The following is a 20,823-nucleotide window of genomic DNA, read 5'->3' on the forward strand; positions in this document are numbered from 1 at the left end:
ACTACAGCATTTATCTGGAAGAAAATGTAATGAATTACTTCTTCCGCAAGCCTTTTCTTTGTCAGGGTAATGTAACAAGGTAAAATTTAGGGAACATTTCACACAGATGATCTGATCAGGTCTGCTTGTCAATTTATTTCAAGTGGACCTGACCAGCAGGTCCATGCATCCCTATGGACAGATGTACACCCATCTGTCCATAGGGATGCATGGACCTTCTGGTCAGGTCCGCTTGAAATAAATTGACAAGCAGACCTGATCAGATCATCTGTGTGACATGGGCCCTAAATGGACCAGTCTGCTTACACCCTGCCTACCTCTGGGTCCAGTCCACTAAAGGAAGGGGATCAGGCTTCAGTTTTAGGTGGATTGGGGTGTAGTCAGGTGTAAACACAGCAGAATCCGTTTATTCCGAGATGCCTGTGAAGCAGAATGGGCTCTGTCCATGTTAGCTCTACGGAAACTGAATGGAAACATGTATTTGCCAGCTCTGCTCAGATCAGCAGGGGATCTGTGAGTGGATGACGGCAGCATTGGCATCCCTATGTGTATGGCTCTTCTTCTGTTTCAATAAAGTTCTGTGAGGGGTGGGGCCCTGGCAATGGATGCACACAGCCTGGCTTGGGAGTGAGCCTGCAGGTGTGCCACCATAGCAAGTGGCTTTCTATGGGTGTGCGCAGAAGAGCCGATGGTGTGGGGATGCCTGAAGATAAGGTTCGGGGCAGGTCTGTCCAAATCTACTGCACAGAGGAGGTACTTCTACCATTTAAAAAAAAATGTTTGCAAACACTCAACAAGTATACCTGTCCTTTGCTGATCAACGGACAGCCAGACGGGTGAGTAGTCCCGCTGGGCAATTCCAGACTACACAGGTAAGGAATTATTAGACATACAAATTCACTTACCGTTTTGGAGGTGATCAGTCTCCGCGTCTGGAATGCTCCACGGTCCCCCTCATCCACTCTCTGTCGGCTGGTCCAGTGTTCAGAACCCGGGCCCCACGTTGGGCGCCAAAATGTTTTGGACTCGGTCACTTACAGACCATTTACCATGATCTACCAGCGAGCCAAATTAATATGAGAATACGTGCACGTGGAAGTAAGACACTGACACTTCGCAGTTTGCCAACTTCCTAAAATTCTGTTTTATTGAGGAACTAACAGTATCATTTATAGGGCTTATGATGCAGGCAAAGCATATACATTGATTGGGTGAAAAGTCCACTGGGTTTCTGCGTGTTCTTCCATCCCGGGACACGCAGGGAAGAAGTCCCTGCACTTCTCTGGAAACCTCAATCCACACGGGAACCTCGGTTCCCAGTGCGGTTGTGATTTTCCAGTGTGGATGGTGTGCCATTAGAATTAATGGCACCCGCCCGCGGGTCCCTATTCTTCTGTGCAGGTGGTGCAGCTGCACAGATTTTTGTGCGGATCCGCAGCGGCACCACCCACACAGATGTGAACCTAGCCTAAAGCACAGCACACATTTAACCCTTTGATCACCCCAAATGTTAACCCCTTCCTGCCCAGTGTCATTAGTACAGTGTCAGTGCTTTTTATTAGCACTGATCACCGTATTGGTGTTACTCAGTGACAGTTCCCCCCCAGTGTCAGAATGCCCGCTGCAGTCCCACTATAAGTCGCTGATCACCGCCATTACTAGTATAAAGAAATAAAAAATCCCAGTATATATACCGCCATTTGTAGACGCTATAATTTTCACGTATTGGGATTTTTTTTTTAACAAAGACATGTCGCAGAGTACATTTTGGCCTAAACTTATGATGAAATTTTATTTTTTTTTTACTGGATATGGTTTATAGCAAAAAGTAAAAAATATAGTTTTTTTCCTCAAAATTGTTGGTCTTTTTTTGCTTAAAGCGCAAAAAATTAAAAACCGCACAGGCGATCAAATATCACCGAATGAAAGCTATATTTGTGGGAAAAATTAGGACATTTCATTTGGGTGCAGCATTACATGACCGCGCAATTGTCAGCTAAAGTAACGCAGCGCCGTATCGCGAAAAATGGTCAGGAAGGGGGGTAAATCCTCTGGCGGACAAGTGGTTAAGAACGTTGTCGGTTCCCTAGCAATGCAGACAGTGGGCGGAGCCTGATGGGGACGCTGAAGACACCAGTTCTCCATCAGGTTCACTCTCTTCTTCTGATTAATAGCAGGCAGTGGGGGGGATTCTAAAACCAGTAGTAGGCTGTCTTTTGGCCGTGGAATACGCCTACTGCCTGCTGTCAGTCACAAGGGGAGCAGACCTGATGTGGAACTAGGACAGGGGTGTCAAACTCCATTTCATCGTGGGCTGTATCAGCATTATGGTTGCCCTCAAAGCCTCAAAGGGCCGGTTGCATCTGTAAGACTAGATGTCCAGAGCACCCCACCCCCCATTACATCAGATGTCAAGAATCCCACACCCTCCCTAACCTCACCATACACCCCCTTTGGGGAAGAGCTGGAAAGCAGAAAGTGCAGGGTCTGGAGGAGGAGTTGAGTCAGTTACCAGAGTCTGCTGAATGCTGAGACCAGGGAAGGCAGAGATGAGGGGGTGCTGTAGCTGAATTGAGAGATGCAGGATTTGGCAGAGGAGTTCTATTCTCTCTGCTGCTGCCTGCTGAGACAAGGTGGGGGCGAAGACAAGGGGTTACCTGCAGGAGAGGTACAAGGGCCACATGACCTGGAGGGCTGGATTCGGCCTGCGTGCCTTGTTTTTGGCACCTGTGAACTAGGGCCTCTGAATCCAAATATGGCTCCGCCCACCACGCTACAAAACTCCTTGGCCACTATGCTTTCACAGGTGGGAAGGGAGCAGAGCTGCTCTGAGGATGGACACTCGGGGCGCCTCCGTGGTGCTTTTCCCAAACTCATGTACCTGTTTCCAATAGGAACGTCAATCTGTCACCTACACCAGATACAGCAAATTCTTAACCATTTCTCTACCACCCTATAGCAGAAATACTACTACAGAGCGGCACGGGATGTGCAAAATCGCGTGTATATATACGTAATTTTGCAGTTCCAGGTAGTGGGCGCGTGCGTGCGTGCCGCCATTCGTGCCCTCGGCTGTCAATGACCGGGTCCCGGCTGATGATTCCCTGCTGGCACCCGGTGATCTCCAAGGATTTCAGATGGGGAAAGACCTGTATGTAAACAAAACAGATCTCTCCCGTCAGCTCGTGCACACTGCTTTTTATGGCTCTGCATAGCACAGCCATACAAAGCAGTGTGCTCACAGTGAAACACACACACAACCCACATACAGCACATAGTTAACCCTTTGATCGCCCCTCATGTTAACCACTTCCTGCCCAGTGCCATTAGTACAGTGTCAGTGCTTTTTATTAGCACTGATCACTGTATAGATGTCAGTGACACCAAGTCAGTTCCCCCCAGTGTCATAATGCCCACTGCAGTCCTGCTATAAGTCGATGATCACCTCCAGTACTAGTAAAAAAAAATTTTAAATTCCAGTATATATATATATATCACCATTTGTAGATGCTATAACTTTCACGTAAACCAATTAATTTACACGTATTGGGATGTTTTTTTTAGCAAAGGCATGTAGCAGAATACATTTTGACCTAAATTTATGACGAAATTTTATTTTTAACATTTTTTTTACTGGACATGTTTAATAGCAAAAAGTCAAAAATATAGGGTTTTTTTAAAATTGCTGGACTTTTTTTTATAGCGCAAAAAAACCACACAGGTGATCAAATAGCACCAAAAGAAAGTTCCATTTGTGCTAAAAAAACAAGGCCGTAAATTTCATTTGGGTGCAGTGTTGCATGACCGCGCAATTGTCAGTTAAAGTAACGCAGCGCCATATCACAAAAAATAGCCTGGTCAGGAAGGGGGGTAAATCCTCTGGAGGGCAAGTGGTTAAATACAGTGAACACCCAAATTACCACTAGCTGGAGAGGTAAGTATTCTTCATTTTCTGTTTCAGGAAGTTTAAAAGAAAAAAAAAAAAAGTAATTTTCGGAAGCACCTATTGAACCTCAACATTGTGCCTGGTGGTAGAGAGCACCAGATGCAGCTCAGTGTTGATTAGGAAGGTTTACTTTAATCTGGTGTGATTAGTGTCATGCGGTGTACCATGGCCCTGCTTGGAGGTCAGCTTAGAGGCATCGGGTGTTGGCTGGGATGGGAGAGAACACCAGAACAGACACTATTACTAGGTGAGTGTGTTCAGGTCCTCTGTAATCTCTCCTTACATTTTTTTTTTTTGCTGCTACTGTAATATTCAAAGGAAATCTGGACAGGATTAAAGTGAACCTGTGCTTTGCATAGGCAAGCTGGCCGTAGCTGGCTGGACAGCTTGGCTTTCATGTAGCATTCAGCAGGCAGTGAAAGTCATACCTTAAATGGGGTTATGGATGTCCCATCATGGATGTTGCATAGAACAAGTTCCTTATGTACTATACAGGTACTCCTCGCTTAACGACCGAGTTCCGTTTCAACGACTTGGTCGTTAAGCGAATTGGTCGTTAAGTGAGGAACTGCATGTACTGTATACAGTAGTACAATATATGCATAGTATTTGACAATACAGTATTCTGAATAAGTAAAATAACAAGAAAGATCAAACTGAAAACTTCCACTTATCTTAATTTGCATAGGTTGTGTAATTTACACACAGTACTGGAATGTTGTATTACAGAACATAAAGTTAGCAAAGTACAGTAGGTACATTAAAGCACCAAAAACCACAGTACTGTACTGTAGAGTGTACAAGAAGGAAAAAGGATATTTAAAATACAGTAAACAAAAAAAAACAAAACAAACAAAATAAATTCAGGCTATCATTTTAGTCAACGAATCCTTCAAAATCTTCATCTGTGTCATCATCAGAGCTATTATCAGGAGCTGCTGAACGCCCAGGTAAGGGACACGATGGAGTAGAAATTGAAGCATTGGTAGTGCTTGGTGTAACTTTCCAAAAGTATCCACTTAGAGTGGTCTGCTTTGTCATTTTCTTTTTTTCTTCATATATTTCACGATAGCACTGTAAAACTTGACTTCTTTGTCTTTCCACCTTTGTGAATCGTTCAACATTCGGATCTATACTCTCTAGTTGGAACATAGCTGCATTCACTTTTGAGAACACACCAGCTAATCCCTTCACAGTAAACTTCTTTGGTACTTCTTCCATGTTTTCATTTTCTTCTTCCTCCTCCGCCAGGTTCTGCTGTGCTTCCAACTCTATTAAATCTTCGGTAGTTAGCTCTCCCTCCCTGTATTGCACTAATTCCTCAATATCTTCCACCTCAACTTCTAAATTAAGCACTTTAGCAAGTTCCATGGTTGTTTTATTTATGGCATCAACATGTTCATCTTTCTCAAAAACTGCAACATTGTTCACAAAACATTTTAGGCATTTTTTCCATATGCCTTGCATACACTTTTCTGTCACTCCCTTCCAAGCGGATTCAATGTTGTTTATGCAGTCTAAAATGTTGTAAGATCTCCAGAAATCACGGAGAGTTACTTCATCATTTTCTGTTGCTGCTACAGCTTTGGAAAAAGTTGTGCGTAAATAGTATGCTTTAAATGTGGCTATGGCCCCCTGGTCCATTGGCTGAAGGATTGAAGTTGTGTTTTTAGGTAGATATACTATCTTTACATCTGGGTTTCGGTCATCAAGATACTGGGGATGGCCTGGAGCATTATCAAGCAGGAGGATAATTTTAAAAGGAATGCCCTTTTCTTGACAATAATGCTTCACTGAGGGTATGAAGCAGTGGGTGAACCAATCCTCAAATAAAGCTTGAGTCATCCATGCCTTGTTATTTGCTCGGTAGTAAACAGGCAGTGTGTTCTTTCTAACTCTGCTCAATGCACGTGGGTTTTCAGAGCGATAGATAAGCAAAGGCTTCAACTTAAACCCGGTAACATTTCCTCCCAACAACAATGTGACCCTGTCCTTAAATGCCTTAAAGCCAGGCATTGTCTTAGCTTCTTTGTGTATATAGGATCTTTCAGGCATTTTCTTCCAAAAAAGTCCAGTTTCATCCACATTGAAGATCTGTTCTGGACAGTAGCCACCTTGCTCTATGATTTTATCAAATTGGTCAACAAATTTTTCTGCTGCTTCTACATCTGCACTTGCTGCCTCACCACTGACACTCCGATTATGCAGGTTGAATCTTCGAGAAAACCGTTGAAACCATCCGTTACTTGCTGTAAAGGTTTCGGTTGAACCGCTGCGTGCTTGCAAAGTCTCAAAGATATTGAGTGCCTTGGCTTGAATTATTGAAAGGTTCAATGGCATTCTTTTTTGAATCTGGTCATCAAACCAGATAGCCAGTAACTTCTCCATATCATGAATTAGGCCTTTCCGCTGTCTAGTTATTATGGCTTTAAAGCCTGTTGATGCTTTCACTGCCTCTTTTACTCTATCTTTATCCTTAAGGATTGTTGAAATGGTTGAATGTGCCAGATGCAAGTCATGTGCTATCTCATGGACTTTTTTGCCACCTTCATAATCCTTTATGATCTTTATTTTCTTCTCAAGATCAATAGCCTTCCTTTGTTTCTTGGCATTTTCTGGTGCAACCTTGCTTTTCCTTTTTGGAGACATCTGGGGTAAAGTACAATACAGAATAAGGCACCCAGATCACACACAACTTGTATGCTTGAAGAAAAAGCTTTATAAATAGTTACACTGTACTGTACATACTGTAATGTACTATATCTGTACTGTATACAGTATTGTCACACTACTGTGCTGTATTGTGTGGGCCTGAGAGAGATCCTGGACTGTATACAGTACAGTACAGTATAGCTGTTTATAAAGTTTTTTTCTTTGCATCGCAAAAAAATACAGTAATTTACAGTACTGCTGAAATGTGAATACTGACCAGGAAACCAGCAGTACCGGACCTCAGAATAGTGTACAATTTCAGCCATGAATGATGAATGACTTTGAGACGCAGGGCCGCTACCACCGCTACCACGTTTAGCACGTAACCACGTTTTAGCACGTACCGTCGGTGAGATGGTCGTAATGGTAAAGAGATGGTCGTAAGTGCGAGCGGTCGTAACGGTGAAGAGATGGTCGTAAGTGCGAGCGGTCGTAACGGTGAAGAGATGGTCGTAAGTGCGAGCGGTCGTAACGGTGAAGAGATGGTCGTAAGTGCGAGCGGTCGTAACGGTGAAGAGATGGTCGTAAGTGCGAGCGGTCGCTAAACAGGTAGGTCGTTAAGCGAGGAGTGTCTGTATTTGGGAGCAGTATTGTGCTTTTCTTTTTTTTTTTTTTTTTTTTTTTTAATTTTGCGTCTTCATCTACCATCACTACAGGGGAGCGATAGGCAAGTATATGCTGAGTGTAGCAAGTTCAAAACTTTAACTTGCCCTGAATGGGCAAAAAATAGATTTTGCTTACCCTCCTGCCAACCACGTGACATATAAATGCATTGGCAGGAAAAATGGACTTTAACGCCCAGCCGCCACACATATGCATCCAGGGCAGCCTGAGGTTCTGCGCTTCAAGTGCACTGCCGTCTTTGACAGCTCTCGGTACCTGATGCTAATCAGAACTCAGCGGCTCAAGTTCCCAATCATGTGATCGCAGTGAAAGCCAATCATGGTGTTCATGTGATAGAGAAGCTCTGCTTCCTCCCAGCTTACATTTGATCTGTTTCTGCAGTGCATTTTGTGTTTTTGTACATGCAGGTTTTTTACGTGTTTTTGATGCGTTTTGCTTCCCCCTTTTTTTTTGTTTTTTGTTTGGCAGATTTAAAACACAAAAATGCATCACATGCTTTTCTGCAGCGTTTCCATTGAAGTCTATAAGAACCAAAAAACGCAACTTTTTGCGTTAAAAAAAAAAGTCCCTGACCCTTTCCAAAAAATGCACCGGGTGAAAAAGCAGAGATGTGAACATGTCCCATAGGAAGTCATGTAAAATGAACTGTAGTGCGTTTCGGCAAAACGCTGCAGAAAGCGCTTAGGTGTGAACCAAGGGTAAGGTGTTTTTGATGTATTTTTGGGAGGTGTCTGTTGTCTTGCACTGCGTTATTGATGCATTTCTGCTACATCTATTGAACCAAAGGTGCAACCTGCTGCGGGAAAAAAAAAAGTCCCTGACCCTGTTCAAAAACGCGCAGATGTGAACGGAACCCATAGGAAATCATATTAAATGAGCTATAGTGCGCTTCTGAAAAAAATGAAAACACACTGAAAAATGCATTGGTGTGAACCAGGACTAAAGCCCAACCAAAGGGCCACAGGAAGGTGACGTGAAGGGGATAATCCCTTGTCTACCAATCTACGTTTACAGCTGCTGCTTGCTATTCATTTTTAGAGGCTACAGAGGGCGTTCAGATAAAAGTGAGACGGAGCAGCTACACAGATCACTTTTATGTGTCTCTGAAGGTGTCCGCCCGCGTATGCTCCAGACCAGGGGCGGACTGACCATTTGGAAACTCGGGCACTGCCCGAGGGCCCGGGGTCAGTAGAGGGCCCCATGAGATGCCCCTGGTACTTTTTTTTTTTTTTTTTTTTTTTTTATAGGCTTTTTTGAGTTTGGGCAAGGACACAGGGGCCCCATGATCCCCTATTGCCCGGGGGCCCCACGAGTTGTCAGTCCGTCCCTGCTCCAGACTTATCATCTTGATCTGATTACACTTCTTTAGTAAGTCACTTGCCTATAACAAGCATGCAGCTAGTGAAGTCAAAACTATCCTACATGCTTTTTTTTCCAGGCCAGATCTGGGGTAGATAATTTAAATAGATTTAAGATTTGGTTATCAGTGACAGTTGTCCTTGTACCCATATGGAAGAAAAATATATTTGACATATACTTTAAAAATATTCTTCCCAAATATATTGCCATATATTTGAAATGCTACAATTTTGGCCATATTCAGTGTATGTATGTATGTATATATGTACGTGTGTGTGTATATATATATACTGTATGTTGAAATGCCTTTTTATTACAAAATATATGAAAAATATTTTTAAAAATACATTCCAAATATACTGTATGTCTTTAAAAATACATATCTACATTTTTGGAATGCATTTACAAATATATGTTAAACTATATTTTAAAATGACTCTTTTTATATGTTAAAAAAAATCTGAAGAATATATTTAAAAATATATATATTTTTTAAATATATTCAGATATTTTTTTAACATATAAAAAGAGTCATTTTAAAATATAGTTTAACATATATTTGTAAATGCATTCCAAAAATGTAGATATGTATTTTTAAAGACATACAGTATATTTGGAATATATTTTTTTAACAAATTTTTTAAACATAAATTACATATATTTGTAAATACATTCAAAAAATGATTTGTATTTTCAAAAATATTTTTTATATATTGTGTAATAAAAATGTATTTCAAATATATGGCAATATATTTGGGAAGATTGTTTGTTTTTAAAATATATTTTTCTTCCATGTGGGTATCCCCATTTAGTTGTCATATCTATTCCCATTGCTAACTGAAAGCCTGCTTGATCTGTACTATACAGGTCCCCAATTCTTCCATTATATTGCTTGGTGTGTATTTCTAGGCAAAACACTTTTTTTTTTTTTTGTAGTTTTACATAGATTGGGGAATAGTGAGAGCCTATGTCTCACTATTAAAAAAAGAAAATTAAATTCTTCATTCACCTATTTTATGTTCTAATAATTTGATTGCATTTGTTGATTATCCTCTGCAATAATACACAGTATACTGCAGCACTTACTGTACAGAACACTAGAGCCCCCCCAATGGTGAACTGTTGTAATTACCATGGTGCCTTGTAAGTCTTTTTCTGACATTTCCTATACTAGGAAATCCCAAAGTATAATTGTCCTTCTGCCTCATGTATTAGGACCTAAGCTCCCAAGGTTTTTCTTTATGTATCTGTGCCAGACATGCATGAATAAATGTGTCTTAAAGTAGGACTATAGGCAAAACTTCTATTTTTTTTTCATTTTGGATAGAGTGGAGCAGGGGTCTCCAAACTTTCTAAGCAAAGGTCCAGTTTACTGTCCTTCAGACTTTAGTGTCAGTGGGAGGGATAGTGCCCCATTGTTGGTGTCAGTGGGAAGAATTGCGACCCATTGTTTGCATCAGTGGGAGGAAGTGTGCCCTGTCATTGGTGTCTGTGGGGGGAATTGTCCCCCTTATTTGGTGCTAGTGGGAGGAATTGTGCCCCATCGCTGGTGCCATTGGGGGGGAATTGTGCCCCATCGCTGGTGCCATTGGGGGGGAATTGTGCCCCATCGCTGGTGCCATTGGGGGGGAATTGTGCCCCATCGCTGGTGCCATTGGGGGGGAATTGTGCCCCATCGCTGGTGCCATTGGGGGGGAATTGTGCCCCATCGCTGGTGCCATTGGGGGGGAATTGTGCCCCATCGCTGGTGCCATTGGGGGGGAATTGTGCCCCATCGCTGGTGCCATTGGGGGGGAATTGTGCCCCATCGCTGGTGCCATTGGGGGGGAATTGTGCCCCATCGCTGGTGCCATTGGGGGGGAATTGTGCCCCATCGCTGGTGCCATTGGGGGGGAATTGTGCCCCATCGCTGGTGCCATTGGGGGGGAATTGTGCCCCATCGCTGGTGCCATTGGGGGGGAATTGTGCCCCATCGCTGGTGCCATTGGGGGGGAATTGTGCCCCATCGCTGGTGCCATTGGGGGGGAATTGTGCCCCATCGCTGGTGCCATTGGGGGGGAATTGTGCCCCATCGCTGGTGCCATTGGGGGGGAATTGTGCCCCATCGCTGGTGCCATTGGGGGGGAATTGTGCCCCATCGCTGGTGCCATTGGGGGGGAATTGTGCCCCATCGCTGGTGCCATTGGGGGGGAATTGTGCCCCATCGCTGGTGCCATTGGGGGGGAATTGCAACCCATCGCTGGTGCCATTGGGGGGGAATTGCAACCCATTGTTGGTGTCAGTGGGAAGAATTGCGACCCATTGTTTGCATCAGTGGGAGGAAGTGTGCCCCATCGCCGGTGCCATTGGAGGGAATTGTGCCCCTTAGTTGGTGTCAGTGGGAGGAGTTGTGCCCCTTAGTTGGTGTCAGTGGGGGAATTATGCCTCATTGTTCGTATCAGTGGATGAAATGGTTCCCCAAGGGCCAGATAAAAGCAAGCAAAGGGCCACTGGAGTAGAGTGATAATCTGTCAGATTTATTTTTGCCATCTGTGTCCCATTGGGAAGATTTAGCTTCCCTTCCTGTCTCATGGCCAAACAAGAAGGGAGAGGAAATCCCGGCAAATTAAGCAAATCGCTTGGGTCTTCCCAATTGGAATATTTCTCCTCTATTACTTTTCTGGGGAAAACCCAAAATGTGAGGTTTTCTTTACTTTCACTTTCAATAATAATGTTAAACAGAACAAATAGAGAGGGTGAATCTCCCTAACGGGGGCACAGCTGGTGATAAAATCTGATAGGTTCTTTTCCCTTTCCACTCTATCCAAAACAAGAAAAAAAAAAGTGCCTCTAGTTATACTTTATGATACTGTATGTGACTATAAAGGATGCCGTGTGTCTTTCTGGAGAGAATATGAAGAACTGAAGTCTCCTTGATCGGAAATACATTTTAGGCTGTAAAAAGAATATCACAGTGGCTAAATGGTTAGCACTTCCACCTGGCAGTACAGGGTCGTTGGTTCGAATCCCAACTACGACACCACCTGCATGTTCTCCCTGTGCCTGCGTGGGTTTCCTCCAGGCACTCTGGTTTCCTCCCACACTCCAAAGACATGCTGGTAGGTGAATCGGCTCCTGTCTAAATTGTCCCTAGTATGTGTATGTATGAATGTGAGTTAGGGACTTTAGTTTGGACACCCCTTGAGGGTTAGAGTGTGTGTGTGTGTGTGTGTGTGTGTGTGTGTGTGTGTGTGTGTGTCACTTCGTAAATTGATGGCACTATATAAGTACCTATAATAAATCATATTTTAACAATTTTTGATCTTTTTGTATCCAGGGGATCTCGTGGCTGCCCCGGGTAATTCACTTGTCTTCTTTGCGATTGTGCGGATTCCTTGTTTAACCTCTTTTTTTCAGCTTTCAGCGCTGTCACACTTTGAATGACAATTGTGCAATCATGCAGTGCTGTATCCAAACTAAACTTTTATAATTTTTTTGAGACAAATAGAGGTTTCCTTTGATGGTACTTAATCACCTCCTGAGGTTTTTATTTTTTGCTAAACAAACAAAAAAAGACAAAGTTTTGAAAAAAAAAAAGTTTTTCTTAGTTTCTATTATACAGTATATGTATATATAAGTGATTTTTCTCCTTCACGGATGAGGTGGCTGCACTGACAGGCAGGACTGGGCATTGATGGGCAGCACTGACCGATATTACTGAGGAGGCACTGATGGGGCTACACTGATCATCAGGACACTGATCAGTGTGAAAATATCACATGTATTCAGACCCTTTACTTTTTTGAAGCACCTTTGGCATCAATTACAGCCTTGAGTATTTTTGAGTATGATGTGACAAGCTTTGCACACCTGGATTGGGGGGATTTTCTGCCATTCTCCTTTGCAAATCCTCTCAAGCTCAGTCAGGTTGAATGGGGACCGTTGGTGGGCAGCCATTTCCGGATCTCTACAGAGATGTTCAATAGCGTTCAAGTCTCTGGTCGTCTACTGTAGTACATCCGAAGTCTCTGGTCATCTCCTAGATTTTAAGCTCCAAGGAGCAGGGCCCTCCTTTCTCTCTTGTATTGAACTGTATTGTTGCTGTATTGTCTCCCTTGATATTGTAAAGCGCTGAGCAAACTGTTGGCACTATATAAATCCTGTATAATATAATAAAAAGTTGGGGCTCTGGCTGGGCCGCTCTGGGACATTCACAGAGTTGTCCCTAAGCCACTCCTATGTTGTCTTTGCTGTGTGCTTAGGATCGTTGACATGTTGGAAGGTGAACCTTCGGTCCAGTCTGAAGTCCTGAGAGCAGTGGAACAGGTTTCCATTGAGGATATCTTTTACATTGCTCCATTCAGCTTTCCCTCAACCCTGACCAGTCTTCCAGTCCCTGCTGCAGAAAAACACCCCCCACAGCATGATGCTGCCACCACTACCATGCTTCACTTTTGGGATGGTATTGGGCAGGTGTTGAGTGGTGCCTGGTTTTCCCCAGACAATACATATAGAATTGAGGTCAAACCGTTTAATCGTGGTTTCATCAGACCAGAGAATCTTGTTTCTCACAGTCTGAGAGTCCTTCAGGTGCTTTTTTGCAAACTGAAGAGATGCTTCCATTTAGCCACTCTGCCATAAAGTCCAGATTGTTGGATGGCGACAGTGATGGTTGTTCTTAAACTTTGTTCCATCTCCACACAGGATCTCTGGAGCTCAAGCAAAGTGACCATCCGGTTCTTGGTCACCTCTTACTAAGGCCCTTCTCCCCTGATGGCTCATTTGGCCGGGTGGCCACCTCTTAAGAGTCCTGGTTGTGTGAAACTTCTTCCATTTGAGAATTATGAAGGCTGTTGTGCTTTTGGGAACCTTCAGTGCAGCAGAATGTTTTTTGTAGCCTTCCCCAGATTTGTGCCTTGCAATAATCCTGTCTCTGAGCTCTGCAGGCAGTTCCTTGAAACTCATGACTTTTGCTCTCATGCAGTATGCATTGTCCTCTATGAGGCCTTTTATAGAGAGGTGTGTTGCATTCCAGATTGTGTCCAATAAATGTAATTTACCATAGTTGGACTCCAATCAAGGTGTAGAAACATCTCAGCAATGATCAAGAGAAACAGGAGGCACCTGAGCTAAATTTTAAGTGTTGTTGCAAAGGGTCTGAATACTTATGCCAATATGTCTAGATATGTTGGGTGTTCCATTTCTGTCATCTGACTTTCATAGAGGACATCTCCAGGAGTGAGGAGAGCATGCCGAGAATGGCTTGAACCAAACCGGATAACGTATGTGCTCTCCAGCGCCTCAGGAAATGCACAGCCAAAGGAAAGCCAAGGGAACCAGGACAGCGACAACCAAAGGAGATGTTTCAGGGGTGTAGCCCTCCACAGACGGGGAGATCAGCCACTAGATAAAGAATAATAGGTGGCGCACACACCTAGTGCATTATCCAAGGTTTATTCAAAGGTATAAAGGATAAAAAACATACTCGAAGACGAAGCATGTATCTAACAAGCATGTGCATTATGGAGATGGCCACAACGGCAAGCAAGCTGGGATGCCATTAATGTTCATGTGTATGTAAAGGCAGGCCGACCAATACTTTTGGCAATATAGTGTATTTAAGAGACAGAACAGTAGCAGATGATGGTTTACATGCAATTTTAATTTTTGTAGTTTTTTTTTTTTTCTTGACTCTTTATTATCAAGCTCTTATAGCCTATGTATACCGTATATAAAACACTGTATCCTATGGGACCCTGTAACACCTGAATATATTTCTATGAAACATATGTTTCAATAATTTCCATCAGATTTTTCATAGGAAAGATCCTACAGCTAATTCTTCCCTTTGCTGTCTCAGGCTCATCACTGATAGTGAAACAATTGCCTCTAATAATCCTCCAGAGTACAGATGATATTGGCATAGTCCTCCTTTCTCATCCACAGGTTGACTTCTGCTTCATTACTCTAAAGTAATCTGTTTGACAATGTGTTTTGTACTGCTGATTCCGACAGAAGATCGATGGCAGAAGAAAGAACATTGACCCCCTACCTTTTACCTTTTGCACTTCAATTGTGTCTGTTTAGTTGTGACGGACCGTTGTCAGAAATAAAACAAATTATTTATGGGCACATGTATGGGCATGGCCAAACACATGGGCTTACAGGAAAAGAGCACTTTAAAGGAGAAAGTCATAGTCCCATGCTTCTGTTAAGTTACTAATTTCATTTCGTTTATTCGCATTCGAATGGATTAAAATTGTTGGAAGTATTGGAAACGAAAATATCAAATTGGTCCAAATTCATTGTGAAGAATAGCTGGTTGTTAAGGAGCAGACTGCTGTCCGGTCCAGGGGCGGACTGACAACTCATGGGGCCCCCGGGTAATAGGGGATCATGGGGCCCATGTGTCCTTGCCCAAACTCAAAAAAGCCTGTGAAAAAAGTACCAGGGGCATCTCATGGAGCCCCCTACTGACCCCGGGCCCTCGGGCAGTGCCCGAGTTTCCAAATGGTCAGTCCGCCCCTGGTCCGGTCGCCACATCCTTAACAGCCATGACTCAGCTGCTGTCTGTGGGATGCCATTTGTTTTGGAGTCCTCTCCAAAATCCCTACCAGACCCTTATCTGAGCATGCAGCCAGGCAGGTCAGGAAAGGATGGGGGACAAGTGAGTGTCCTCCTTCCTCCTGAACCATACCAGGCCACTTGCCCTCAAAAACTGGGGGGTGCTTTGGGGCTTGTTGATGGGAACAAGGGCCTCTTCCCCACAACCCTGGGCGGTCTGCGGGAAGGGGACTTAACAGAATCTGGAAGCTCCCTCTAACAAGGAGGCCCCCAAATCCTGCCCCCTCTCCCCACATGTGAATGAATATGGTGTACATAATACCCCTACTCATTCACCGAAAAAATGTGTCAAAAATATACATATAAAAAAAAAAACCCAGACAATTTTGAGACTTTTTGCTATTAAACATGTACAGTAAAAAAATTGTTAGAAATCCAATTCCTTCATAAATTTAGGCCAAAATGTATTCTACTACATGTCTCTGCTAAAAAAAAAAAAAAAAATCCCAATACGTGTAAATTAATTGGTTTACGTGAGGTTATAGCGTTTACAAATGGCGGTATATATACTGGCAGCGATCGGCGGGACTGCGGTGGACATTCTGGCACTGGGGTGGGGAACTGACTTGGTGTCACTGACATCCCCAGTGACACCAATACAGTGATCAGTGCTAAAAAAAAAAAAAAAAAAGCGCTGACACTGTACTAATGGCACTGGGCAGGAAGGGGTTAACATGAGGGGCGATCAAAGGGTTAACTGTGTGCTGGGTGCGTTTTTACTAGGGGGCGGTGTGTTGGTGCTTCACTGTAATCACACTGCTCTGAATGGATGTGCTGTGCAGTGTGCCCGAGCTGACGGAGAAGGTCCGTTAGTAAACAACAGTCTTCTTCCCTGTCGGAGATGCTCTGTAGTCAAAACAAATTAACACTGTGTGTGTACTCACATTTCTCAACATAGAATTATTTTTAACAGGACCATGAGGGTTCTTCTTTAAGACAAAGTGCACTTATTCTGTGTGCTCCTTTTGGCCTCACCAAATCGAACTCGCCCCCCCCCCCCACATTTCCCCATTCAGACTTGCAGCCAGGAGACCGTGACCAGTCATTGAGCTTGTTTTGATGTTAGGGGTTAATAAAACTTGGATGGGGTAAGGGGTGTACGGGATGCTCAAAGGAACTGAGGACAAAAGTTTCTGAAACTATTTACAAGTCTTTACAGCAAAAAATCCACTTCTGGAGAGCTAGCCAGCCTCTCCTGATGTACCACCCCAGACCCTCCTCAATCCAGCAGATCTAGGTGAATCCCTGGGCACGGATGTAGTGCCTGTCACTACAGTGTGAGCAGTCCCAGGTAAAAGGCTAATTCATTTTCCCACCTGAGTGCCCCTTTCCCCTTACTGATTTTTTTTTTCTTCTTTCCCTTTTTTTCCCAAACTCTCCTGCGGCTAAGCAGACTCAATTACTCTCAAAGGCTGTCCTGGCCCCTTGCCAAGCCTCCTCTTGGAGACTGGCCAGGATCCTTTAAGAGTGCAAAACCAGCCACTCCTCAAATCCACCCACTGCTTCTAGACCTTTCTCCAAAATTCTAGAGCAGGGTGAAATTCCAGAGGGGCTGGTCTGCAGAGCCTTTCAGCTCTGACCCAATTTTGACCCCATGCTAGCTATTACTCCTAAGCTGCTAGTTGGCCCTAGCTAGCAACTGGAGTCTTGCTCCCCCTAGCTGCCTAGGATGGTGCTACAGAAATATACTGTCCATCCTGTTTCCAGTAGCACACAGTTCAGGCCCAGTCTAGAGGTATTTTTATGATTTATTGCAGGCCCTGCGCGAAATGGAGGGAGGAGGGTGGATGCAGGATGCCCAGGGGACTCACAAATCTTGGAGGATGGCATCAAGCTTGTCCAAGCAATATTAGGCTCTGTAATAGCAGACTCAAAAATTATGCTGATAGACAGTAAATTTGTAACCCTGAGTAGTCGCAACAATTTCTGGCGTCCCACCCTCAATGAGTACTTCAATATCTGGAGCTACAGGTCCTACTCGCAATGCTCAGGGGCAGCTTAGGCACTGCTCCCCTGCAGCACTCTTCAGTGAAAGGTTTACCTCTCCAGCCCAACTTCCACAAGCATGTTTCCTCCAACAAGGTTCCTTGAGGCCCTCAGACCATAGCACCTGTTGAGGCCTAATAGCAGTAGCTTCTCTGGAACACGCACATACCCCCTCCCAACTACGCCTTACAAGCGAGGAGCTAGCAGACCCTCAATAATCACTTTACTTCCTGTAGCTACATGCAAGGATGTCTTCTCTCCCCCTGCAGAGCTGCACCCCAGCCTACAAGAACTACTAGCCCTCCTGGCTTCTCGGAAGATCTCCTGGATAAAGGATTTAGCTCAATGCTGTCCTTGGAAATCTTGCTACTTTTGGCAGGCTTTCCCCTTGTAGATCCCAAAGTGTGCTGCTATATTCGCATTGTCCTCCTTGTTCCCTGCTGCTCCAGGCCTGTTCCCATCCATGCCTCTGCACAGAATGTATCCTCCTGAGCCAGGCCGAGCCCAGCCTGGAGGCCCCCCCCAGACCTAGGGGACCCCTCCTAGGCACCAACAGTCTCTCCTTTAGCACTCCATCTTCCACCTGACTCCCCCATTTTTATAGGCCAGTCCACCACTCTAGTAGGGCCTCCAAACCTTGGATTGGCTGGACCCCCCCATAAACATGCAGATTAGACCTATGGAAGGTTCTATGGTCCTCAAGAGTCTGGAGGAGGCAATAGAGCCACAACCTGTAGAGTCATCCAGCTGACCTGCAATAACACGACTTTAATCATATGACTCACACAGCTACTATGAGCCATAAACAATGATTTTACCTTTTAATACTCTACACTCTTCTAGTAGCACCCTAGAGGGTGCTACACTAATTTTTTTTCTTTTTTTGCAAGGTACAGTTTTCCTTTAATGGGAAGTTCTCAGGGTCAGGATACAGGAACTGCCACTTTTTAAGGAGAATGGTCCCCACTGTCTTTACTTACTGTACTTCATAACATAAGTGTCAGGAACCAGAGCACCTATTGGTGGTACTGTGGTCCCCAGACCTGAAAGGCGTAGTTCCGGAGTCCACCAGGAACTGAAGCCTGCAGGTCTTAGGAATAAGTGTGCACCTGATGCTGGTTATTGGGAGGGCATTTATCTCCTTAAGAATCTCTAGGCTCCTCAGTGTTTTGCCTCTGTGCCCATGGTGTCTGGTCTATGTAACCAGTAATCTATCCTACTCTTGCCCATTCATCCCACTGTCTGTTCATAGCTTATCAAATAGAAAAACACAACAGTGAGCGCTAGTCCTGAAAGCGGCTAAGCACTCTAAGCAACCAATATGTACTTAAAATGGAATAACATAAATTAGTGCAGCGCTAAAAGTAGTGATATTAAGAAAGATATAAGTCCACTGAAAAGTCTTGGTATTGGACGTGTCCAGTGACAAATGAGGATTCAAAATTGGTGATCCGTGTGGAAACGGCTGAAAAACGCACTCACCAGAAGCAAGACACATAAACGCAGTGTGCATCTAGAGCTCATGGATCCTCAATCCAGAAGGGGATAAAGCTGGTCCAGTTACAGGAATGGTGGATCCCTCCTCTGTGGATGCAGCAACAGATCCTCCTCTCCCCAATTAGGTGTAGGATTCCAAGATCAGGATTCTGCAAGCAAAAGCTCCTCAGGGGAGTTTTAGGGAAGGACACCCATAGTGTAGTAGGTTATAAAAAGCAGCTTTATTAAAAATTATAGTATCCAATTCAAAGTAGGCAGGTATCATAAAGATGTGTCAGCAAGACAAACTAACCCTGACACTCTGAATAATGGCCGCCGGGCCTCCACGTGGCTCCGGCGGCGTAGCGTCTTGACGTCCAGGCTCCTCCTTACGCGTTACGTGCGCACGCACATCTTCAGAGGTATGGAACCATTGGCGTGATGACGCGAATAGGCGCATATATATAAGCATAATGACGCATGCGCGGTTACGTATGCACCAGTGTGCAATAACTAAGGCGCATGTGCGTGGCTCCGTCTTCCATTTTAATGGAGCTCAGACACAGGATAGAAGGGCAAGAATGCCCTATAATTGACAGATGAATGTCAATGAAGACAAGTTCAACAACGGTGTGAAATACACCTATTTGAAAGACAATCTGATTCAGATCTATATAAAAAAATATATAAAATAGGCGCGATAGTGCCAATGTGTTGAACTTATTCCAATTAAGTAGTATAATTTGAGTATGTGTATATATACATGCGTCATTATATCTTTGCAAGTTAAAAATTTATCAACATACAAAAAGACATCATATGTATAAAAGTTATATACCAGAAAAAAGTTCTCAGAGGATAAAACTAAAATAAAATAAAATAAAACTGCAGAGCTAAATCTGCACTAACCCCAAAACTAATGACACATGTGAGAATCATTAAAAGATCAATAGAAATTGCTTAGATAGAAACGCATGTGAGAAGGTCAATCCATGCGTCTATAAAAAGGAAGAAATTGATTGTTTAAATTTACGTCACCCATTAGCAATGAAGCAGTTAAGATCTAAGTCTATATTAAGCCCCGCTGGATGGGAAGTACCCAATTCGAAAATGTGTTTAGTCTCCAGCTGGGAAACTGCTCTCACTTTATGTGTACCCCTCCAATGTGGGGTGACTAAGTCGATCCCCACAAACTTGAGTGATGTGGGATCCCTATGATGGAAACGTCTGTAATGTAGGGCTAATGAATGGTCTTTATATCCTTTTCTGATAGCAATGTGTTCCCGAAGGCGGTCTCTAAGCCTCCTGGTGGTCCGGCCAATATATTGTTTGGAGCACGGGCATTCAAGCAGATAAACTACAAATTTGCTGTCACAACTTATAAATTTATCTATTTCATATGTCTTGTGTGTTTGACTGGAACTATAGGTATAGATTTTCTTCTTTCTGCTTCCATTGCATTTGCAGGCGATGCACCTATTACAGGGGTAAAATCCTTTCATATTAAACAGTGTGAGTGATTTAACAGGAGGGTTAATAATGTTAGGAGATATTTTATCTCTAAGAATGGCTGGTCTCCGAAAAATTACTTCAGGTGTATCAGGAAGTATGTTACTCAAAACTGGATCTGATTTTAATATATTCCAATTTTTCTTGATGATGTGTTTAACCGCTCTATGTTGAACAGAGAAGGTAGTGATAAACGGACAAAAAATGTCATTTATTTTCTTAGAATTAGTACCTAAAAGTTCCTCCTGACTAATCTGGGTGATTTCTGTGATAGTACTATCTAGGGACACCCCATTATAGCCCTTCTCCAAAAACCGTTCTTTCAAAATATTAGCTTGTATCTGAAAATCTGTGGTGTTTGTACAATTTCTTCTCAGTCTTAGCAATTGTCCTTTGGGGACATTAGCAAGCCGAGAGCCCTTAGGTGGAATGTTACTCCTGACTCTGATGATACTGCAGCAGTGGCAGAATGGCACCAGTATTTTAACTTAGCTGGTTTAGATCTGCTGAAGTTCATCATTGCCAGAAAGAAAAAGAAACTGGCCATGTTAGACAAAGAAATCAACATAGTTAGGGAAAGGTTAATCCCCTACAAAAATAATGAGGAA

At 43.6% G+C, this 20,823-nt stretch overlaps 1 protein-coding gene across 2 annotated transcripts in view; it reads left to right on the forward strand.

Annotated features, from left to right (window-relative positions):
* The first annotated feature begins 4,100 nt into the window (after positions 1-4,100).
* The window catches only part of LOC149464480 (gastrin/cholecystokinin-like peptide), a 49,338-nt gene continuing 32,615 nt past the window's right edge, over positions 4,101-20,823 (forward strand). Inside the window, exon 1 of one of the 2 annotated variants that reach the window (XM_089674727.1) lies at positions 4,101-4,193. In XM_089674727.1, coding sequence (XP_089530853.1) covers positions 4,112-4,193 — 82 coding nt within the window. In that variant the 5' untranslated portion in view covers positions 4,101-4,111. The remainder of the gene's footprint in view (positions 4,194-20,823) is intronic. The other variant, XM_089674728.1, reaches the window with a different exon arrangement.

Source organism: Staurois parvus, unplaced genomic scaffold (assembly GCF_062004578.1).
Source record: "Staurois parvus isolate SC_StPar_1 unplaced genomic scaffold, SC_StPar_1.0 ptg000151l, whole genome shotgun sequence".
Classification (NCBI taxonomy): domain Eukaryota; kingdom Metazoa; phylum Chordata; class Amphibia; order Anura; family Ranidae; genus Staurois; species Staurois parvus.